Source organism: Perca flavescens, chromosome 5 (assembly GCF_004354835.1).
Source record: "Perca flavescens isolate YP-PL-M2 chromosome 5, PFLA_1.0, whole genome shotgun sequence".
Taxonomy (NCBI): domain Eukaryota; kingdom Metazoa; phylum Chordata; class Actinopteri; order Perciformes; family Percidae; genus Perca; species Perca flavescens.
Window position 1 is genome coordinate 29745355 of NC_041335.1, and position 22983 is coordinate 29768337.

General features: G+C 40.0%; 1 protein-coding gene across 1 annotated transcript in view; it reads left to right on the forward strand.

The window, feature by feature from the left end:
- The window catches only part of dapk1 (death-associated protein kinase 1), an 88687-nt gene that overhangs the window by 12189 nt on the left and 53515 nt on the right, over window positions 1-22983 (forward strand). Inside the window, exon 3 of the mRNA XM_028577358.1 lies at window positions 17836-18057. Within this exon, the coding sequence (XP_028433159.1) occupies window positions 17836-18057 (222 nt within the window). The remainder of the gene's footprint in view (window positions 1-17835; window positions 18058-22983) is intronic.

Sequence of the window (22983 nt, forward strand, 5' to 3'; positions counted from 1 at the left end):
GTGTTTTTCATCCACACCTGTATATCTTTAATAAAGTATGCCATAATAATGCTGTTTTGGGCTTGAGAAATCCTTTCAGGAGTGAAAAATGTTTGGTAACCATGGTGGCTGTAGATCATAATCAACTCTGAAGATGGTAAAAGAAACCTTTCCCATCTCTTTACCTCTAAGCACAATGTATCCATTGTTGGCACTGCCTTAAAACCTTGGAGCTAGGGGAGGTGAATGACATTCCTGTGACATGTTGAATGGCTTTTCACTGTGGCTACTAGACAAGGGCAAACACTGCCTGCCTCTCATTTAGCTGTCTGTCAGTAATTCGTCTGTCAGTGCTGTTGCTTATAGTTTTTGAAGCTGCAAATGTGACTCCTCCCTCCTGAGTTCACATGTGGCTGCCAAACAGCAGGAAGTTGAAAAAAGTCTATACACCTGCAGAGAGATCTCAAGTCAGAAAGTCCCATAATCATTTATTTCTATAGTCCCAGTCATGTCGGAGGTCTTAACAATATTGACTCAATCATTGAAGTATTGTTTATTGTTGAAATATAATAATGTTGCAGTGGTTACTTTAGTGTAATATACCATGAGCTAGTGGTGTTCTGGTGGCTGATGATTTTAACACTCCTTACTTTGTTCGTAGGGGGAATTGAACAGGCAACCTTCTAGTTCCCAAGCCAAGTCCTTACTGACTGAGCTACTGCCATTTAGGCCTGCACGATAAATCGTTATAAAATCGCGATCTAGATTCACCCCTGTTCACGATTTAACTTTTAAATGACTTCGATTTATTTATTTTTTTCTCCTTCAATTAATTTATTGAAAGCATTTGACATTGACGTTACCATGTTTTAATTATGTAAAAACATGTTCAAGGAGTTCAGATAGAGCCTGTATCAGGGCCAAATTGAAATCGATGTGTTATATGTCACTTTATTCGTTGAAGCCTCTATGTTTACAGGCTTGTGGTGATGCGCAATTTGCTATAGGTGCCAAAAAAATCTGTTTGGTACTGCCAATTTGTTTTGTCTTGTCATGGTTCATGTGTGCAATAAACATTACACTTCGTGAGAAAAAAATCGTGGCAGAGAATCGTGATATCAATTCTAAGCTAAAAAATCGGGATTCATATTTTTCCCCGAATCGTGCAGGCCTACTGCCATGAAGAAGAAATGACTTAAACAGTTAATTGATTATCTAAAAAGTTGCAGATAAAGTGTCAACACCTGTCGAATCGATTAACGATTGATAAAACAGTTGTTTCATGCTTTTCATGATTACTTTGTTTCAGTGATGCAATTGGATGTTTGTGGGCTGCTTGCGCATTCCCCATCAATAGTTCTCATTTTTAATATTGTGGAAATATATGGTTGGTAAACAGGAACTGAGGTCTTCCAGTGTAGCTCAAACATAGTTTTGCCAGGCCAACCACAGACTAGTAGTGTCCGTTGCCATGGCATGACCAAGGGGGTAAGCTTTGCTTCAGAACTCGAACCTCCTATGGTGCCTTTTTGATGCTACAAAACGATCACCTCCCGTTAGCATCCCATTGACTGCTATTCATTTTGACGTCACTTTGACAGCGAATAACTTTACATCTGAAGCGTTTAAAGACTCTATTTGTCCATAGTTTATTTCTAAAAAACACAACAATGTATAAAAGGCTCACGTTCTATCTCACGTTATGGCTCCGTAGCAGACGTTTTTGTAAAAATAGGCTAACGATTGTGTCACATCGTAGAGGAATTACCGTATAGTACAGGAGAAGCTCGCAGGCAGTTTGGACTTACATGAGCTGTTTAGGTTTAATTACTAATGTTAACAGCATTTTAGTTAGCAATAATTAGCCTGTGCCCATGTTATCTCCTTACATATACCTACGCTCTCTGTCTCTGTAAGATTGGGAATGATTGAGATTTCTCTTGGCACAGCTACTAGAAGACTTCGAACTTTCATACAGGTTGCTCACGTCACATCTACGTCTTCAAGCTCAGTTGGAGGCTACGCAGTAATGCTCAGCGCTCACCGGAAAAGTCCTTCTAATATCCTTCACTGGTCTCCGTCCAGAGCAACGGGATCTGTTGGTCCATTCTTATATACTGTCTTTGGGTCCGACAAACCTCCGTCAGGACATCCTGAACAAATCCATATCTGTACACAAACACTCACACGTGCTGTTCAAGCCCACCCAGGATTGTCTGCCACACTCTTCCTTCCTCCAACCAGCGCTGGTTCCTCTGCTCAGTCTCTGAATCCTGTTGCCATGGTTACCCTTCCGCTGTACACAATGGCATGGTGGTTGCATAATGTTTTTCTGGCGGTGCAGTTTGTGGCCCACACTACAGCTGAGTGGGCAGGGAGCACTCTGAGCCGCCCTCCCACACTTCGCTCCATGCTAATGAAAAGCTTGGCCTCACCGGGGAGTTTTCACACTGAGTCATATCGGACAGCAGAGCGCCTGAGAGCCTATGGTTGCTATCCTGGTGCAAAGGCAGTGTCCTTTTGGCTTCTCAGTCATTGGTTAGTTTGACATTTGTGTCTGAACCTGGCGTGACCCAACTGGCTATAGAAACTGACCAAACTGATGTGAAATTTGCATACAAGTACACAATAAGATAAGATGGATTTTTATTATCTCGAAGGAAATTTGTCTTATGCGTTATTTTGTGTGTGGACCACTATTACCTTGTTGGATTCTCAGTGAATTTGTGGAGGTGGGGGTGTGGCCTTGACCAGTTGCCACTTTTGCTTGTTTGCAAGCCATGATGTCTCTCTCTCTCTCTCTCTCTCTCTCTCTCTCTCTCTCTCTCTCTCTCTCTCTCTCTCTCTCTCTCTCTCTCTCATGGGCGGGCCAAATTCTCTGGGCGGGCAAAGCAGAGAAAGGGGAAGTAATCTTGCTCCTTATGACCTCATAAGGAGCAAGATTCCAGATCGGCCCATCTGAGCTTTCATTTTCTCAAAGGCAGAGCAGGATACCCAGGGCTCGGTTTATGCATTTTTAGCCACAGGGGGACCATCGGCAGGCTGGGGGAACTTATATTAATGTTAAAAAACCTCTTAAAGTGAACTTTTCATGCCATGGGACCTTTTTAAATAAAACTGGTAGAAATGTACATTACGATGAACTTGAATTTTATTTTTACTTAATATTATATGAAAGGCACTTAGGAGATTATCCACGCAAATTTTCGGCCGGCCTTTATTTATTGGTGTTGACCACGTCCCCAGCCACTATCAGAGGCCAGGCTTTTAATTGACTATGAAAACTATTTCCTAAAGCCCACAGTGACTACTACAAAGTGCTTGTTTTGTCTGACTAGGAGTACAAAACCCAAATATATTCAATTACACAGACACAGACTAAAAATATAGTTCCAGATTAATGTTCTGTCAGTCAACTAATCGATTAATTGTAGTCTTAACTCCATGTTTTCATGAATTGAAAGTATTAAAAAGTTGCACTCAGCAGCCTGCTTTGTAGAGCACAGAATGGGAGGTATTACAGATTACTCATTTATAATTTGTCAGCAGTATGTAGTTTCTGTTCTGGTTTTTATCTGCTGTGTCATCTACACTTACCATTTCCTTTAGCACATGTACCCAAGATGTATCAAATGTAAAGGAAGTGCTCCGAGCTGTATCATCTCCAGTTTCAGATGGGTAAAATTGTGGGGAGAATTTTGGCACCACCAAAGAATGGTGTTCAGTGCCCTGGGGCTTTATTCATCCCCCATGAGCCAAAGACAATTTAATTAATTAGAGTAGCAGAACTGTTACTGTAGTGACCGGGCATCTTTTCATGTGAAGATGTGGAAGGATAATAAGCATGACTCAAATTAAATTAAATTTAGGTGGGTTGAGTTGTTTAGGAATTCAATTTAAAACAAGTAAGGGACCAGCTATTGAAGTTAAAAAGCCTTTGCAAAGCTGTTCATGGGAAGTTAGTAAAAAGCAGCAGTAAATAACTGAAAAAATAACTCTCCCTAAATGTGTCATATTTTACCTCTCTCACTTTGTCTCTAGTGTTTGCTCTTCTAAGTGCCAAGCAATCTTGGCAGCAAAGATGATTTTTATCCCCATGAAATATTAATCTCTGATTTGAAAAGCAAAATGCATCCCAGCACATCCAAGGTTTGTCAGACTGCCTGTTTTCTTTTAGCCTCGTGAGACCGTCCTGATCTCGCGAGCTCCAGTTTTCCACTCTCAGATCAGTCTGGCATCTTGAGGTAGAGAAAATTTGGAGCCGTTAGCCAAACGACCGGGCCAAACAGCGTTGGCCAAACAGATGGTTTATCCAATAGCTAACCTATTTTCAGACAGCGGTAGCCCTAATTCTGTTAATGCTTTTTGCTCTTGGATCCTTCTTTTGGAATATGGTCCGGGAACCTGAAATGGTGCCTTTTTATTCCTAAATTCTCGTTACACAAACTGCAAATCTCCTTTACCAACATGTTGCTTGCATGCTGAGCTAACGAGCTATGCTTTGCCTGCAGCAGCTGGGGCGGGCTTGTGGTTGTATTTTCATACGCTTCGTGGATCTGATTGGCTGATTTGGCCCGTCTATCACCAACATAGGTGATAAACAGATGGTTCATCCAATCAGCTAACCAGTATTTCCGCCCCTTCCCAAAAGTTCTCCAACGGAAAGTTCCCATCTGGATATGCCGAGCAAATGTGAAGCAATCCATCTGGCGGAGTCAGGTTAGTTTTCTTTTGGATTGTCATCAAAACACTTGGCTGTCCTGTTTACACCTAAAGCACATCACCAAATCTATAAAACCTGGCAGCTGGTATGTTTTCCATTACATTTGGACAGATGAGTTTCACTGTTTTGCTTCTTCTATATGTATGGGATCACTTAATAAGTCAAGGACATTCCCTGCAAAGTGAAAAGTCAACAAACTAATGAACAACTAATGGACTGGCTGGCCTCAGTCTCTAAGTGCTAATTAAAGGGGAGTACAGTTACAGTATACATTTCAGTTTACGTGAATGAAGAGTTTTTACTTGTTTGCCCCCATTTGTTAAAGTTGTAGTATACATATTCGCATTTGTGTTTGTTGTGTAAAAGAAATACTTTATTTCATCAGAACATTTACAGTTTCTGTCATTCACCTAAAAACATTTTTTTTCCCAGTAAGCAGTAGTGAGGTTGCTAATTTTCTTTTGAACATATTGCTCTGCTGAGAATGGCTGTTATTGGAGTACTGCAAAGTGTGAGTGGGAACATTCAAGCCCTTTAGGTGGAAAGAAGTGGAATAAACGCAGTGCAGGCAGTTGAAAGAGAGGTTACATAGTGCTGTTATTACACTGTAACTCCCTGTTTATTCCACTCACCAGTGACTTTGGGTTTAAACATAAATTGTGGAGTAATACAATAACATTACAATTGTAACTACTGCGGGCTGTCTTTTAGAGACCTATGAAAAGCCTGCCACACTTGCCTGCTCCCTACTAGGCTGACATGGTGATGACTGATCAAATCAGCGAATCATTGGGCTGCATAAAAGCTGCTTTGTCACAAAGCTGACAGAGATGGAGACTTGTGCCAGATTACAACACCTCACTTTTATCAGATGGCTGCATTATCCAACCTGAAACGTAGACCGGTATTCAATGACATCAAATCCTTTTGAGTACACCATCTCCAGAAAGCATGTGAGACCAGAGAGCAGGTTTAATAGGCAGATGTGAGGCAGCGGTGTAGATCAGGTTTTCACTGAGATTATCACACTTGGATGCAAAAAATTTGCATTAGTTAAAGACAATTGAGGAGACGCTAATAAAATCATTGTTTCGTTATTTTGTCAATATTCTATCTTAAACTGTTTTATTACTATTTGTGTGTCAATGCTGTTCTTGAAAGCACAGTTTAAGTCTAAAAATAGGTGGAACGATTTGAAGCAGAGGACACCCCTTATAAATGCACTTCAGTTACCACAAACTTTTTATGAAGACGCTAATAATTTCACTGTTACTGGGTGTGACTATTAGCACTGATCTTTGTGAATTCGACTGTTTCTGCAGGGAGGCTCATTTGCATAGAAAGGAGCCAATTTGGCACCAAATGTATGTATTACCTACATGCAGATGGCACAGGAGCACTGAGATGCTTTTTGCTTAGCAGATCAGTTAGGGCCGCAAAATCCTTTTGTGAATTCGCCCCTCGTATTTTTCCCCCCACTTGTGTGTCATCCTCCGTCAGTCCATGTGCATCAGTATCGGATTTGACAGAGACGCTTTGTGTGTGTGGTGTGTGTCTTCCTGGAGCTCTGCTAGCCTGCCTGCTATTGTACTTCACACTTTTCAGCTTTTCAGCACCCTCTCCAATTTCACAGTTGTAGTGCACACAGAGCCAATCAATAGCTGGCTCACAGTAGTGGAAGGGAGTGATACGCACCGTAGTACTGGCCACTACAAGACAAGGACAGTGTTTCTTATCCTTCAAAGCTAAATCAAATATCAGGAACTTGAAAATGTTGACCTGATAACTACATCATATGTGAGGAAGACATACTTTTTTCTAAGCTTTGGTCTATATTGTATGTGCATGTTATCAAGTAGTTAGTCGATCAGAAAAAAGCATCGCCAATAGGGGTGTTCCATATCCATATGATATGAAATAATTCATATTGTGATAATAGCAATATTGATGATAAAAGAATTGCCTGTTAATTTGACAACTGTTTAGATACGCACTTTATCGTACTATTTATATTTTATACAGAATCTGAATCTCACTCTGAGTTACTGTTGTTTTTTTTTTGTTTTTACTGAATATTTGAAGGCAAACTGTTTAAAGCTCATGCTGACATACAATTATAACACTTTTTTTGTTGCTCTTGTATGTTCTTGAAAGTAAAAATAAAATATTGTTCAGTATTTTTTTTCACATCATAAAGAATATCATTATCACAGATAAACCCTGAAATATAATTTTAGGACCATATCGTCCATTCCTAATCGCAAAGTATTTTGTTCATAATTTCAGGAATTTAGTCAGCAAAATGCTAAACTTGTTCTGCTTCCATCTTAAATAATCTCTGTTTTATATCATTGTAAATTGAAAATCTTTGTTTTTGTACTGTTGGTCCGGCATAATTTTACAATTTAAAGATGCTACGCTGGTCTCCAAGAACTTGTGAAAGGCGTTTTTCACAATTCTGTCACATTTTGTAGACTTGATTTCACAAAAGAAATTGACAGATTAATCACATTAATAAAAATTATCATTAGTTGCAGCCCAAGCTGTTACAGACCAAGTGAGTCACATCTGAATTTTTAAGCTGCCTGTGTTGCCCTCTAAAACAAAAGTAAAGTATGCTGCTCCGAGAACAAGGACATTCAGTAAATTCAAATTGATGAAACACAATTTAGTAGCTAAAATCTAAATTAAAATGTTTTTGATTTTTGTTGTGCCACATTTGTATTCAAAACAAGACGGATTTCTATTTTAAATGGTTATGTTGCTTAATCTTTTTTCCAGCTGTCTAGTTTCATTGTCCTCCCTGACATTTTGTCTAGGCTAATTGTTAGCATATGCTCTTGGTACTGTGATGTTAGATTTAAATTGGTCTCTTAAATTTTATTGAAGTAGTCTCGACCTGATATTTGACAACGATCGGAGCAGCATTCAGTTGTTTATTTTAATGTGATAAAGAGTAGATGGAAAATTATGAACTTTTGGGCAGGATTCCCTGTCGGCACCCAATTACATTGGGCAGGATTCCCTGTCGGCACCCAATTACATTGTATGTTGTTATACTAAATGTCAGTCTTTAGAGCCAGCAATGAGTCCGCTCTAATCAATGAAATGACAGCTGCATGGTGACGCAGTTGCTCGAAGGGTTACTAATTGCTTTGAGAAATCATTGATGTAATTGTTCTGGTTTGGCAGCTAGTATAACTGTAGGGGGAAGCTACTTAAAGCTCAGATCTTGTCTTTAATGTGCTGCAAGAAAAAGGAAGTTTGTGTTTTATACACAGAAACACGCAGTCTTCAACATGTTGGACTGTGCGGACGATCTGCTCCAAGCAGGGCTTTTATTTTATCCTTATACATTGTGAGGGATATGGTTTTGGGGGGGTGTGTGGGGGTGGTGGACTTAAAATGCCATGATATACATACATTATACTCCCACAAGTGTAGGCTGTATTTAAGAGGCTGTAATGTATAGATGGATTATGGCAGGATTGAGGGCAAAGATTAGAAGGGTGAGTATGATACCTTTCTTTTCCAGCTCAGCCGCCATAGAAATTATTCACATATTAGATATTCCGCAGTAAATGATTTACATCTAATGCTGTCCAGAGAAGCATAAGCTTGGTCTTAGAGAAGAATTGGTCAGGCTCTGTCTGGCACGAAGACAAATGTTGCTACTGGTAAAATACCAGGTTTATTTCCTGCATTTTAGGGCCAGAATTGCAGATGTATAAAGATATCAAGGAGATCCTAAAGCCAGCTGGAGCATGTGCTGAAATGTGTGTGTGTGTGTGTGTGTGTGTGTGTGTGTGTGTGTGTGTGTGTGTGTGTGTGTGTGTGTGTGTGTGTGTGTGTGTGTGTGTGTGTGTGTGTGTGTGTGTGTGTGTGTGTGTGTGTGTGTGTGTGTGTGTGTGTGTGTGTGTGTGTGTGTGTGTGTGTGTGTGTGTGTGGTAGCAGCTGTACGTGTGTCATCTTCAGCTGCTGTCAGCCCAAGCTGTGCCAGACACCACGCATTCACGACCTGAGCTTCAGAGTGCGCTTGTTATCAGCCCATTCTCACTGAGGAAGCTGCCTTCTCAACATGACCCCGTGTCTACTTGTAAAGCAAAAAAAATTAATAAGGGGGATGCACATAGTTCTGGTTCTCCTCAACACAAAATTGTATAGACCTTTTGTCTTGGCATGAATTAGATTTTCATTCAATGGCATCAATATTTTGTGTTTCTGGGCTGCAGAATTAATTAATGTGTAATTCATTTATGTCTAGACCAAGGTTGCGGTGTTGTGCCACAGAGTGTTGAGTGACTCCGACCAAACGGTTACCTGAAAGCTTAGCTATTATCTACTTGAGGTGTCACAATCAGTGTCACCTGGTGTAGTCCGCAAACGCGTCCTCAATACTCGAGTGTTTCAGGAAGTGATTAGCCACTGTGAAGATGCTGATCGTCTATTAGTGCTTCATGACCTAAAGGGCAAACGTTCCTATTAAGCTGTTTTACAGGGAAGAAGCTAATGAAACAAGACAAGATGCTGTCTTATTGGTTGTATTGGTTGTATAAGCTTGATATTATGTGCATGAGAAACTCCGATACTTTTTCTACCTATTTAAATCTGTGTTTATAACAGTACTGCAATACATTATTTTTTTTTCCGTTTTGATTGTGTACCCCTTTTTTGTTGCCATCCATTGCATCGTTGGTTGGCAAGTAAACTGCCAAGTAGAGATGATCCGATCCGACTATCTTGGGATCTCTTATCTTGAAATTATACTTTGGCAGTTATTACATACTGTAAAAGAGCTGCTTCTGCTTCTGGGTGTGTCTGTATTTCCCATGGGGGTTTACACAGTAAAGATTAAGAGGTAGTGATGTAGAAAACAACCACAGCTGCTTGTTTTGTCTCGACTGTTTTATCCACAACAGCTTACACACTGGCCACACTTTGTGGTGTTTTGTTAATGTATTCCTCGCCCTGCCCTTTCCCACTTCCCTGATTTTTGGTTACAAGGCGTTGCTGCTGTTCATTACAGCTGAACATTGTTCATTCCAGCGCTGCCTCGTCTTGTCAAGGCCAGAGTCTCTCAGTCAGAGCGGCAACCTCTAACTAACATCAGCCAGTCATTCAGGCGTGGCGGCGCGTAGTGTCCAGTGGTCAGTCTTCTTACTGAGTGGACACAAGACTCTGTACTATCACACCTCTGTCTTATTTGTTGCTTTTTTATGAAAGTGCACCCTGCTCACACACCTCATTGTACCACATCAAAGCTACTGTCTGTAATCCTGAGCTAGGGCAAGTGCATTTTATCCCAACCAGTAACTGGTAGTGACATTTGGCATACTTAGGGAAACATTTAAGCATCTCATATTTTTAAAAATGTCCACATATTAAAAGTCAGGAAAACTTGTTGCACGACTAACTATATTGCTGAATTGTGCTGCTGTAGGTATATGCCTACATTAAATTAGGGCTGCAACTTACAATTTTTATTATTTATTAATCTTGCAGTTATTTTCTCAATTAATCGTTTGGTCTATAGAAAGTCAGAAAACAGTGGAAAAGTCCATCACACTTTCAGGCAAGATCTACAAATGTCTTGTTTTGTTTGACCAGCAGTTCAAAACCCCAAAAGATAATGATAAGGATTGTTTACTATGATATAAGAAAAAGAAAAGTAGCAAATATTTGCCATTTGTGCTTGAAAGATGACTTAAACGATTATAATTGTTTATTTTCTGTCGATTTGACTAATCAATTATTCCACTTATTGTTTCATTACATAACATTTATTTAGCAGCTGCTACTGTCCAAAGTGACTCTTAATAAGTTCCGTATCTGCAGCATGAAGAAGTCTTCAAAGGTGTTTCCGGCATCAGTGCTGTATAATAAAGGCCTGTCTACAGCTGGAGCTTTGAAGCAACACTTTAGCAGGTATAAAATCTAATTTGCTGTGTTTGCACCGGCTGAACTGATGCTCTTAGCCTGGCTTCTGTATGGCTGTATGGCATGTAAATTGACTGAAAGCAGGTCTGTTTTAAGAAGCGGTGTCAGTTACTTTGTACTTTGTATAATGAATCTGTGTTTCCATGTGTGTGTACATTCAACAGGTAGTACTATATATAGTAAAACTGAGTTATCAGTTGATGAATGTGGCGTACTGAACTCTGGCATACAGAACTGCAATATCAAGGGTTAAGAGAAGCATGAAGCAATACATCGGTTAGCCTAACCACCACCGTATCTTTCCACAGAAAAACACTCTCCAGCCAGCAGTGTTCGGTAATGCAAGCCTCTGACAGACAAACAAACCTCTCCTCATCTTTTCCAACCAGCTCCTTTCCTATCATCCCCTCCCTCCGGTTGCTTTAGAGAAACAAGTAGGCCAAGAGTAGGAAGCCTTGTCTGCGCTTTAAGCACAACAAAGGGAACGTAGCAATTTGATCCTGCAGACTATCTGGGGTTTTGCGCTGCACAGGATTGAGGGGGAGAGCTACCCTTGAAAAACAGCCTCCCAGCCAGTTTGTCAGTGATTCCCAGGGAGGCTCCTCTCTGCATGCTCATTATTTCTACCCCATCTTTGCAATTGCTCAACAGCATTTATGCAAGTCGGTGCTCTCTCTCAACATCCCTGGAGGATGAGAGGGATTTCCCAGCTAGCCTCTGATAGTAGGTAAACATAAGGGTTTTATCGTACGGTGGGGAGGCACCCAGCACATTAACACCTGTTAACTTAGCTCCTTGCTAGATTTTTAAGAGCTAAGTCTCAGCTCTCAAAAAAGGAAAAACCCTACTGGGGAAAAGGGTGTTTGATTTTCAAGGCAGCGTTGGGTTTTGGTTTCCTCCACTACCTCACCGAGGGAAGAGAGCTCAGTTGAACCTCTGCCATTTTCCCCTTGTTTGTATGTGTGTGCAGCTGGTGTTGTTAACAAAGGGTGGGCTCACTTTCCGCTCTCTTTATGTGCTTACAGAGAGCTTTGAAATTAACGGAAGTGTGGAGTTTGATTCCCACAGGCTACATGCCACCATGCTAGACATGTATTGGTTTTCCTAATGCACTTTTTAGCTATGTTGTTATTCGTTAGCATAGTGCCTGTGCTTAAATGTGTGACCGGAAACGTTCCCATCGTTTTAGTTTTGTTTGCATGATATGGGGCAGATTGTTTCTTCCTAAAAGGTGGAACCAGTATACATTTTTCAAGTTTCCTCTCAGCTATCACATACATGGACTAATGCCAATTCACTACTATGGTGATTGCATTTGCCAACAAATTATCTGCAATTGTGAACGTAGTAATTTGCCATTTTCAAGCTGTCTCACTACATCATTACTTGGTTTGAGTTTCCCTAGTATTCTTGCTCCGTAGCTCAGTAAAGACAAGAAGGTGCATTAAAACATCAGTACATTAGTGCCGTTACATATTGGCAAAACCTCATCACACATTCTATTATCAGTCACTCTATCAAAATGTCCCCCTCCAGCCTTGGAAAACTGACGACAAAATTAAGTAATTATAGTACCTTTTTAATATATTGTACATCTTTTTCCTCCTCCTTTAGAGTCCCTGTTATGCTTCGCTGCGGTCTTTTGTAGAGCATGCTCAAACTGACACCTAGCAGGTGCTTTAACGTAATAGCCCATGCAATGAAGTCATGTAACTTTCTAAGTGTAGTATTGTTTTTTGCACTCTGGTAGCTGTAGTTTGAAGTTGCTATCGAAAGTTATTATTCCTACAGTAGTATGAAGTTAACATTTTAGAAAACATTTATGTCCACTGAATTCAGGCATTCAAAATAAGGTGTATTGAACAAGCATGACACTACCTCGGCAATTCACAAAACTCTTAACTGATTGCGAGATATAGTTGTATTGAAAATTGAACTTTTCAGGGTATTGTGGAATTCGGGGTGGTGTGCATCAGGTAAATTGGCTTGAATTTGTATGCACAAGGCTTCACTTGCCTATTTAATTGTCAGCATAAGAGCCCTTACAAAATACCACACAGAATATTTTCAAGTGTCTGCAGTTATTGAATTATTTTTTGTGTGCTGCATAGTCCAACACATATCTCACACATGATTGCTTTTTGCTGTTTTTCAAGATCCTTTGCCAGCGTATCGTGTTACATACAGTGTAAGTTTTTGTGTCACTGAAGTAGATCCATGGTGCGAATGAAACCATTATAAGGATTAAAGAGTGCTGCGCTGAAGTAAATGTAATTCCAAGTAAATGTGGAAAAAGAACATCTAGAGTGTCATCGATGTCTTCAGAACTGCACAGACGGCGTATAATCAAGAACAGGAAATCGCTCGTGTTTTTCTTTCTTATCCTCAACTGTATTTTCACACCCAAGTCCCACGGCTTCACAGATTACACTTTTCTGGCATGAACTTTCAGCAGTGGAAACTTTCCACTGCTGAAAGTTAAAGTTGAAGGATGTTCTGAGCAAGCTCCTTGTTTTTGTTGGGGCTCTGGTTTGTCAATGTTGGCATTTCGGGTTCATTAGATTCCCAACAGATTTTTGGCTTTCCTACTTTTCCAGTTTCAGTGGTTAGCACGTTTAACTGTTGAACTTCATATACTGTATATAATATAAGAATAAGAAGACAGGAATTTGTAGGCCAAACCTATCCTGTAATTATTAACAAAAAGTATTGTCATCACCTTTGCTGTCTAAACTTAGCCTTTGCAGGTGCACATTTGTAGTTAAAGCGATTATCCTTTTAAGGTATGATTGCATCTTATTGGCTTATTGTAGCTTCATCCGGCCAGGCGTGTATGTAACGGTGTTCAGTCAATTGAATACATATTGTGGAGTCACAGTGTGAATGAACAACAGCCATCTACTCTCCTCTGTCAATTTCTCTAGAAGAAACCGATAAAATCCTGATGTTTCTGTCCCTTCTGTCTACACGAAGGAGACCTGACTGACAGGTGGAAAGCCACAATAGAGTGAAGCCAGACTGAATGGGGGTGGAAGTGTCATTAACATGAGAAAGCCCTCATCCTTAGCTTTCTCTTCCTCTTCACATTGTCTGCTTCTTGTCTCTGGCTCAGTTGCGGGACAAGTCCCTTCCGAGACATCATTCCCTTTAACCAGTCCGTAATTCAGTTTGTGAGCACAAATTTCCAACCATCTGAATCAGATTACTTCCCTTCAAAAATATGTTAGTGTAATGCCTTAATTATTAATAATTATATATATTATATAAATTAGGAACAATCCAACCTTTAAGGACACCAATTTTCTAAATGTGTATTTGGAATTAAAATAGCCCCACATCATCATATACCGTTCACCATACCTAGAGATTGGCATGGTTTTATTTCAGTTAGCCTAATAGCTGGTTTGATTTGCATTGAGAGATGATTTTATGGAAAGTACCCCATGCCAATCTCTAGGTATGGTGAAGGGCATGTGATGAATTTAACATAGGGGTGTACTTACTTATGCCCCCTGTATTTTAAGAACATTTATTTATTTACGATACATTATTCATTCACAAAGAAAATTGGTGTCCTTAAAGGTTGGATTTTCCCAATTTGTTTTAACTAAGGCATTAAGATCAATTTCCAAAAGATTCTTTTTTTTTATTCCTCTTATTAGTCAACTTTAGCATGCGTTCATAAACTTCTGAGCACCACTGTATATGACAAAGAAAAGCAGCAAATCTTCACATTTTAAAAGCTGTTACAGGGGAATGCTTTTCTACTTAAAGAATTACTTAAACAACAGCTTGATTATCAAAATAGTTGCCAATTTACCCTGCTCTGCTGAATGAGAAGCACCACCAATAGAACTTCCGTCATTATATCCGTTTTGCTGCAAACAAAACAAAGTACAATCAACAGTGCACGACCCACAAGTAGTCACTGCATAACTAACCTTCGAGCACCAACCGTTTTACAGGGTTGTGCTAATGCATTCTGCTGTGCCACTTTCAGGGCACTAATAGACTCAGTGGAGTAACTCACTGGCCATGCTTGCCAAACAGAATCAAAAGCAGGAAAAAGAGATTCAACCATGTTTTAGCTGTTCTAGGGCTGCAGTTTAGGATTGTTTTGATTATCTATTCATCTGCAGATTAGTTTTCTCTATTAATCCTTTGGTCTGTAAAATGTATGGAAATAGTGAAAAATGCCCATCACAATTTACTAAAACAATTTGTTTTGTTTTGTCCGACCAACCATCCAAACTAAAGATATTCAGTTCACGATCACATTAGACACAATACATTTAAGAAGCTGTTTAAAACTGTCAAATGTTTAGCATTTTTGCTTGAAAAATGACATACACGATTTACCAGACTAATTGTTGCAGCCCTAGCGTGAGCAGCAGACTTTCACATTCACCTAAAAGTGTTGGTGTAGTTGCAGAAGTTTTAATTCAAATCTAAACGTCCGTTTCAGATTCATCCAGATGAATGTGGCCGTGGCCTCAGACACTATTGAACTGGATCCTGCATTTACTCATCAAATATTGTGAGACACATTGTAGAGAGAGGATTAGAGTGGGAACATATAGCTAAATTACTAAACTGCTTCCTGACAACTGTGCACTATAGTCTTGGCAGGACTGTTTGAGTCAAATGACAGCACAGGGATCTCTCTTCATTGTCGCCTTTTATTTTGCCAAGGCAGAGGAAGCTTTTGCGATGAAGCTGTAATTCTGGCTGTGGAAATCTATAATATGAGACCAAGAATATGGCGCACACTCTCGTTTTCTCTCACCCTTCTTTTTCTCACCCCCTACTCCCCTGTTCTCTTCCTCCCTCTGTGGGTGTTTGGTACATGAAGTGCTTCATGATTGCCAGGGCCGTGAGGAGGCACAATCGGCGGAGGCGTCAACAGCCCTCAGTCAAATGTCCTTGTTTTCCCCAAGTGGTTTTTCTGGCAGTGGTTTTGGTTGAGGGACAGTGAAGTCAGCGTTATCCAGTCAGATAGCAGTGTTCAATAACAAAAGCTGCATGGCAACATGATGGTGGAAATTCCATAACCGCTTCTGCGTTGTTCATACATAAGAGTGTCACGCAGGCTCACCACATTTGGTTTGCCTCGGCAGTAAAAGTGCTTATGTGTGCTCTTCAGCTGTCTGCTGCAGCCTCTTAACGCTGTGCTGTAGGGAAACAACACCTGGCAGGTGAGAGCGTAGAACAGGAACTTAAAATGATGAAATGTTTCTCCTTTCTCATTATGTTTTATTATCATTAACATTTTGTCATATTGCTGCTTCATGTTGAGTTTAAATAAATGTCAGAAAACAGTAAAAAAAAATGCCTCTCTCAATATCCAAAAAGCCCAAGTCAACAGCTTCATAATTACTTGTTTTGTTCAACCAACAGTCTAAAACCCCAAATATTCAGTTTATTATCACAGAAGAGTAAGAAAACAATATTCATATTAAAAAATTCCAAAATCAGTCAATTCTGGGTGTTTGTGGTTTCAAAGAATTGATTTTGAACCACCCGAATTGTTGCAGATGATTTTTGTATCAATCTACTAATCCATTAATCAACTTCATTTTTTTCAGCTAGAAACATTTAGATTCAACCAATAGTTCCTATTTTTTTGAATGTCTGGAAAAGTAATGGATATGGTCATTTCTAGAGGTTGATTGGCAAATACTTTACACATAAAGTTATCAAACCTATTCCACAAACGTTCTTCAGGAAGCCTGCTAAATAGATTAAAATGATATGTGTGTAGATGCAGGTGCAGGACTTAATTGTAGTGAATAATCCATTTTATATAAGCAATAATGGTGGTTGTTGTTGTTGTTGTTGTTTTCTTATAAATAGTTGAGTGTGTGGGGTGTAGGATTACTGCTTGGATGTTGGATGTCAGCTGTGTTGATGTTGTGATTCTTATCAATGTGTTGCTGATGGTGAGAGCTGTGCTGCCTGGATATAATTTACACGCTGCTGTCAAACTGATTATAAGGGGTTTCTGAGGATGAGGGCAGGTGGTTTTTTTTTTTTTTTTTTTTGTCTACCGTATGCTCAAAGTCTCTCTTTTTCCACTACAGATAGTAATTCAGTCTCACTTGGCTCACTTTTTCTTTCTGTAAATTAAAGACAGATTTGCGGCTCAAACGAGGAAAAAATCTAGGTGGATTATCATTTTATATAACCGAAGAATTGGGTTTTAAAAATGGAGCAAGTCCCTGAAACACCTCCACAGTTTGACCTGATGTCGCCCTGTTTTGGATCGGAATACATACCGTTCTTATTTATTCAGCTTTTGTTGCTATTTCCAGGCGAGATCAGGCATGATGCATCAGCCAGTTATTAATTGAAGCTGTTCCTGATCAACAGTTTTATTGCCTTATTATCCCGCCCACTCCTTTTGGCTCCGATGTCTGTGTTTACCACATTGAAGCTGATGCAGATACGGCCTAGAGCAGGGTGGCTGTGAACTACGATGAACCCTGTGGGAACTAATGAAACCGAGCACAGAGTGTCCTTGCAGCTGATTGATTAGTTCACTTCTATCTATTTCTGTTCCACATCTGTTTATTTATATGTATCGGTTTGTATTGTCTACTGTCCTCTTATTATTTGTCATCACATTCTGGTGTCTTTGGTATAGTTTATAGAAATGAGATAATGGTAAGTCAGGATTTCCTCAGTCTTGTTGAAATCCTATTTGTTTACGCTAAATTTGTAGCTTTAAAATGTTAAGTTTTTTAGACATTTTGAAAAACACTTATTTGCTTTTAGGGTAAAAAAATCGCACCATCCACCAGACAAATGCTGGTAAAATATGCAAGTGGCTGGTGGATTTGCTTTACTCGCCAGCCAAAAAAACAATGGTGATCTATTGCGTGGTAAAATTTGAAAATTCACTAGCCATTTAGCTGTTGGACAAAAAAGTGAAGTTACCACGGTGTTTGCTTTTCTTGCCATGAATTAGATGAGATATTTGATACCACTCTCATATCCATAAGTTACATATCGTATTCTGTAGCCAGCAGCCAGTTAGCTTAGCTTAGCATAAAGACTGGAAACGGCTAGCCTGGCTCCGTCAAAAGGGTCCTCTTTGGTATGGATCAAACAAAACGATATATAACGTGTTAATTAGCGAGCTTAAGAGTTGCTTATAGGCCCCTTTGGACAATCTCTTCTTCTCCTTCCCTCACTAGTGGGCAGTTTGCTGTGGTCCGAAGATGTCGGCACAGGGGTACGGGTGTGGACTACGCCGCGAAATCCATCAAGAAGCGGCGCAGCAAGTCGAGCCGACGAGGGGTGACGAGGGATGACATCGAGCGCGAGGTGAACATCCTGAAGGAGATCCAGCACCCCAACATCATCACGCTGCAGGAGGTCTTTGAAAACAAGGCAGAGGTCATCCTGATCCTGGAGCTGTGAGTTGCATTATCTTCTTCTTTTATACAGTAGTCCTATACTCATCACAACTGGGCACATTTTGATTTCTTAAGTTAAAAGATTAACCTTTACAAAATGGTAGTATAAGATTCTTAAAACGTCATTGGGAAAAAAAATCCATGACTTGCATAAAAGGCATTGGGAAAACACTGACTAAATTCTGACAAAACAAGACATGTTGCCATCATTCTGCTTTAGGATCAATGATATTATCTGCCCATACAGTGAGACACATACATCAGTAGAGGATAGCCCGGCATTTTCTTAAAACATTATGGTCTTGAAAGTATGAAATTTCCAAATAATCATTACAAGTCCTCATAGTAACCATCTGTAGCTGTAACCTGTAAGCACCAGTTAGACTGGTTTTGCCAGTTCAGGTGGAACGCTGAACACTGTAAGAGCATTCAAGTTTACACTACAATTATTCAGCTGACCCACTTACTCAGAACAAATAAACATGAACGCAGAATAGAGCACACCTCAGTTAGTAGGTCACCTTACAGCCAGCAGTAATGAGTGCAATGTTGAGGGCTGCAGTTGCCAGACAACATTCCTGACTAGTGATCGCATATGATTAAATTGCAAGGAAGAAATAACAACCACAAAATCATTCCAGGGATCTACAGGGCCTACAGTACTACAGTACAGCATGTGTGATTAAGTCCATGGCTCATTTCCAGCTTAATACAGTAAAGTGGTAGAGCAGGTCACTTAGGGCTACAAATATCTCAATATTTTTAAGGCTTGATTAAATGCTTCAGAGGAGAATTCTTAAAATCTGAATAACAATTATTATGAAACAACCTTTAATGAATGCCATTAGATTTGCACAGAAGTACAACAATTAACTCATTTATTATTATTATTATTATTATGCTGTTTTAATTATGTTTTAGACAACACAGAATTGGACTTTAGAGTCAAAATAATCAGGTTCTTGATAAGTGGCTGTAAAGCACCGTGCTATATAGACCAACAGTGAATTTATCAATGCAGGCTCGTTTATGATCTTGGGGTTGTCTTCCTCTCAAACATTTGTAGAATTGTTCTGTTTCCTCATTCCCAAAACACAAAACGAATGAACCCTCACTGCAGCTAATGCACAACTTTATGGGCTGTTAGATTTCAGTTTCAGTAAAAACATGATCCCTCGATAGTTTGGTCCACCTTACAGCTAAAAGCCAAGCTCACATGATTTGGCCGGCTTCTGCAAATTGTCCAGCGTTGTCATCACCCAAATGTATCAGTCCAACCACATAGCACGTTGCAATAATGCATGCTTGCACCTTAATTTTATCAAAGTGTATCAGTCCAACCACATAGCACGTTGCAAGAGTGCATGCTTGCACCTTAATGTTATCAACGTTCTCAGATCATTGACAATAAGAAAAGATGAATACTGTTTTTGTGGAGTGGTGTGGCATTGGATTGCTTGTGAGTATATTGATAAACCTGCATGGGGAAAAAAGGATGTACATTATCAGGAATACCACAGAAAACGAAATAGCTTATTATGAATTTTAAAGTTACGGTGATGTATGTAAATGAATCCAGTTTAACACAATTGCCTTTAGGGCTGGGTACCGAATTCAATACTTTTAAGGCACCGACCGAATTGCCTCTAAAGTATCAAGTATCAAATAATGCCTCATCATTCAATACCCAATTTCAATACCTAAGGAGTAAATCTCATCAGCGACAGTGAGCCAATAAGCATGCAGCATGCGTCTACCAAGATCTAGTAATGCTATTGATTGGCTGTCTAACGTTACACATCGCAGAGACAGGCAGAAAAAATGAATTGCGCACAGAAACAGGGTGCACGTATTAGGAGCTGAAAAATAAATAAAAAGAGTTGTACCGTTATGTGTAATACTGTCATTTCTTTTTGTTTCATAAAATTGGTATCGAAAAATGATCGTTTTGGCATCGGTATCAAAGTCACGGTATTGGTATCAGTACCGGTATCGAACATTTTTGAACGATCCCAGCCCTAGTTGCCTAAGAGCAGACAGTTTTTTTAGTGTCTGATAGTTCTGCTGCTGAAACTGTATCATTCAACCCATCACAAAGAATCCATCAATCATCTTTTCTTTAGAGTTTATCAAATCAGTTTGTCTTTGTGTGGGCAGCATTAAACCAGACGATGAAGAAGTGAACATCACATGTCTGGGAAAATGTTGCTGAGAAAAGTTCAATTGCTGCTGAGGTCTCTTTTTAAAGCAAGTCCTTATAACAAATAGCTGCTGTAAAGAGCAAGTATGCTGAGCTACTTACTTACCTAGAATAAAGGTTAACATTTCATTTCACAGAGTAATGGAACACTTGGTATATCTATTCTGTAAGTTATTTACTAGCTGTTGCTGACCACCCCCCAACTGGTGGAGTTTGGGGATGGGGTGGTCAGACTCAAACATTGTTCTTTGTAGGCTCATCAGTGATGTGTCTCACCTGATCTGCCTGTACCCTGAAGCCTGTATAAAACTGGCCCATTAGCTCTTCCTCTCTTCTGGCTGGCATCCATCCTGTCTGTTGTTTGGCTTCATCTAACACCTCCACAACACATACTGTATCTCACACATTCAAGCTTTGCTCTCACTGATGATATTGCTCACTTCCAGGCTGCATTGTTTAATTGTGTCAAGTTCAATTTAAATAAAGGTTTTTGTGTAATTAATCTCTTATAGGACTCCCTGTCTGTGACACTCCCTGAGCTGTTTTGTGACAGTGGAAATCGGTTTTAAGTATAGCACAAGTCTGTGTTAAAGTTTGGAGTCTTCACAAAAACATGGTTCTGTTAAGGCCGTTTTATGCTTCTGCGTCGAATTGACAGTGTACCCCCACAGACCCCTCTTCGTCTACGCCGGACCCTACGCCGTAGCCTGACGTGCACCTCTCGAAAAATGTAACTACACGTCGCAGCGACGCACGTCGCTCGGTAGCGTTGCATTTCCCCCGACTCATTTCCTGGTTCTCCTTATCCATAAACAACGTGAAATCAAGGAGAGGGTTAACTTTTCATGCTAAAGATTTCCCACCTTGGTCAGAAAACCCAGGGGAGACACTTTGTTTCTCTCATTAGGACTCTAGAGTTGCTACTCGCTCCGAAGCTGATCGCCGTCACTCTCTCACTGATCCCTCGCTCTACCACCCACTCCCCACACACACACACACGCCGGCTCGACCCACACACCAACGCACAAGTATAAACATCAGGCCACTTACATAGGCTACGGTGAAAGCTCTGCATGGAGCCTACGCAGAACCATAACACGGCCTTTAGATCCACGATCAGAGATAAAGCAGGTGATGGTTCAAAGGAAACTTCAGCATTTAAGAAAAACTTGAAATGATCTATAATCTAATATCATGGCATCTGTTCTGCAGTCTGTGGAGACATGGTTTGTTTTCCTGACCAGTCCATTAAGGTGATTTTGCCCATGGATTCCCGATCTCATTAATGTCAAACACTCCCAGAAAAGTCCAGCAAAGTGCACACTGAGCCACTGACAACCATTTGATAGGATTTGCTCCCTAAGGAGCTCTTATGCCAAGATCTGGCTGCGTTTGTGTGGGCATGTTACTATAGGGGTACTGGTAGAAGACAAAATATGAACCAGGAACTGTAGTATGAAGACTTATTAAATGCCAAGATGCCACAAAGTAGTTTTTGCTTCTCTGTCTTGATGCTTGTGAGGTAAACAATAAAAAGGACAATAATACAAGATACATGCTACAAGTCCTTTGACCTGGTGTGGGTGATTGCACGTTTAATTTTTTTTGCAGTACTGTGTGATCTCTGTTAAACTAGAGCCAGGACCGTGTATTGTTGCGTCCTGCTAAGGCACCCCCACTGCACTGAATCGTTGAAATGAAGTCTTAAAGGACCAACATTGAGCATTCTATACATTCCATGTAATGGAACTGATAATTTTCAAAGATCCAGTAATCATAACTAAAACTATGAACCCAGGATCAAAGCTAACCAAACTCTTTGAGTGCCTTCAAATTGGGGTTCATGTTCATATTTTATTCAGGGGTTGATCCTATTTAAGATAAACAGTAGGCAGGCGATGACTCAGTGTTAATACTAAGCATGTACCGTAATGCTCTATGGCTGCTGATAGTTCACACTAAAGAAGACAATGTGGAGACATTCATTAACTCGTTCCTTGGACAATCTTCTAGTGGACTTGACTAAGAGTTGTGACAGTGTCTGACACGTCAACTTACAAAGTGCTGAATACTATGATAATTTGTCTTAAGTGGTTAATTAAAGTGCTAATATTATGCTTTGGGGCTTTTTCCCTTTCCCTTATTGTGTTATATATCTTTTTTGTGCATGTAATAGGTTTACAAAGTGAAAATGCTCAAAGTGGACTTACAATCTCCAACAGAAAACACTGTTCACAAACTGCTCCAAACAGCTCCATTGTAGTCCAGAATGCTTTACTTCCGTGACGAACGCTCGTCACTTTGTAACACGCGTTATAATGCTCGCCTAGCTGCTAGCGTGGCACGCCCTCATACTCTGCTTCTGATTAGCTAGATGTCCTTACCTAGGCACTGTGCATGTGCGTCTCCCAACAAAGATGGAACAGAAGTGAGATGCCTCACTCGGTAGCTAAAACAGAGAGCTCAACACACAGGGTGAAAAGAGGAGCTGCAGCAATGTGCAGTACAACAAATATATGGTGTTTTCTGAAAATTAAACCATGTAAACCTATTCTGGTACAACCTCAAAATACAATCATGAACCTGAAAATGAGCATAATATGAGCACTTTAAATGAAGGTCATCTACTGGAGGAGATGATACATTTATGGGTTAAATGCCTTTTTTATGTATAGCCTACAATCTTTGAAAAGTTAAAAGTCATTTAAATTCGGTTTCACTTCATG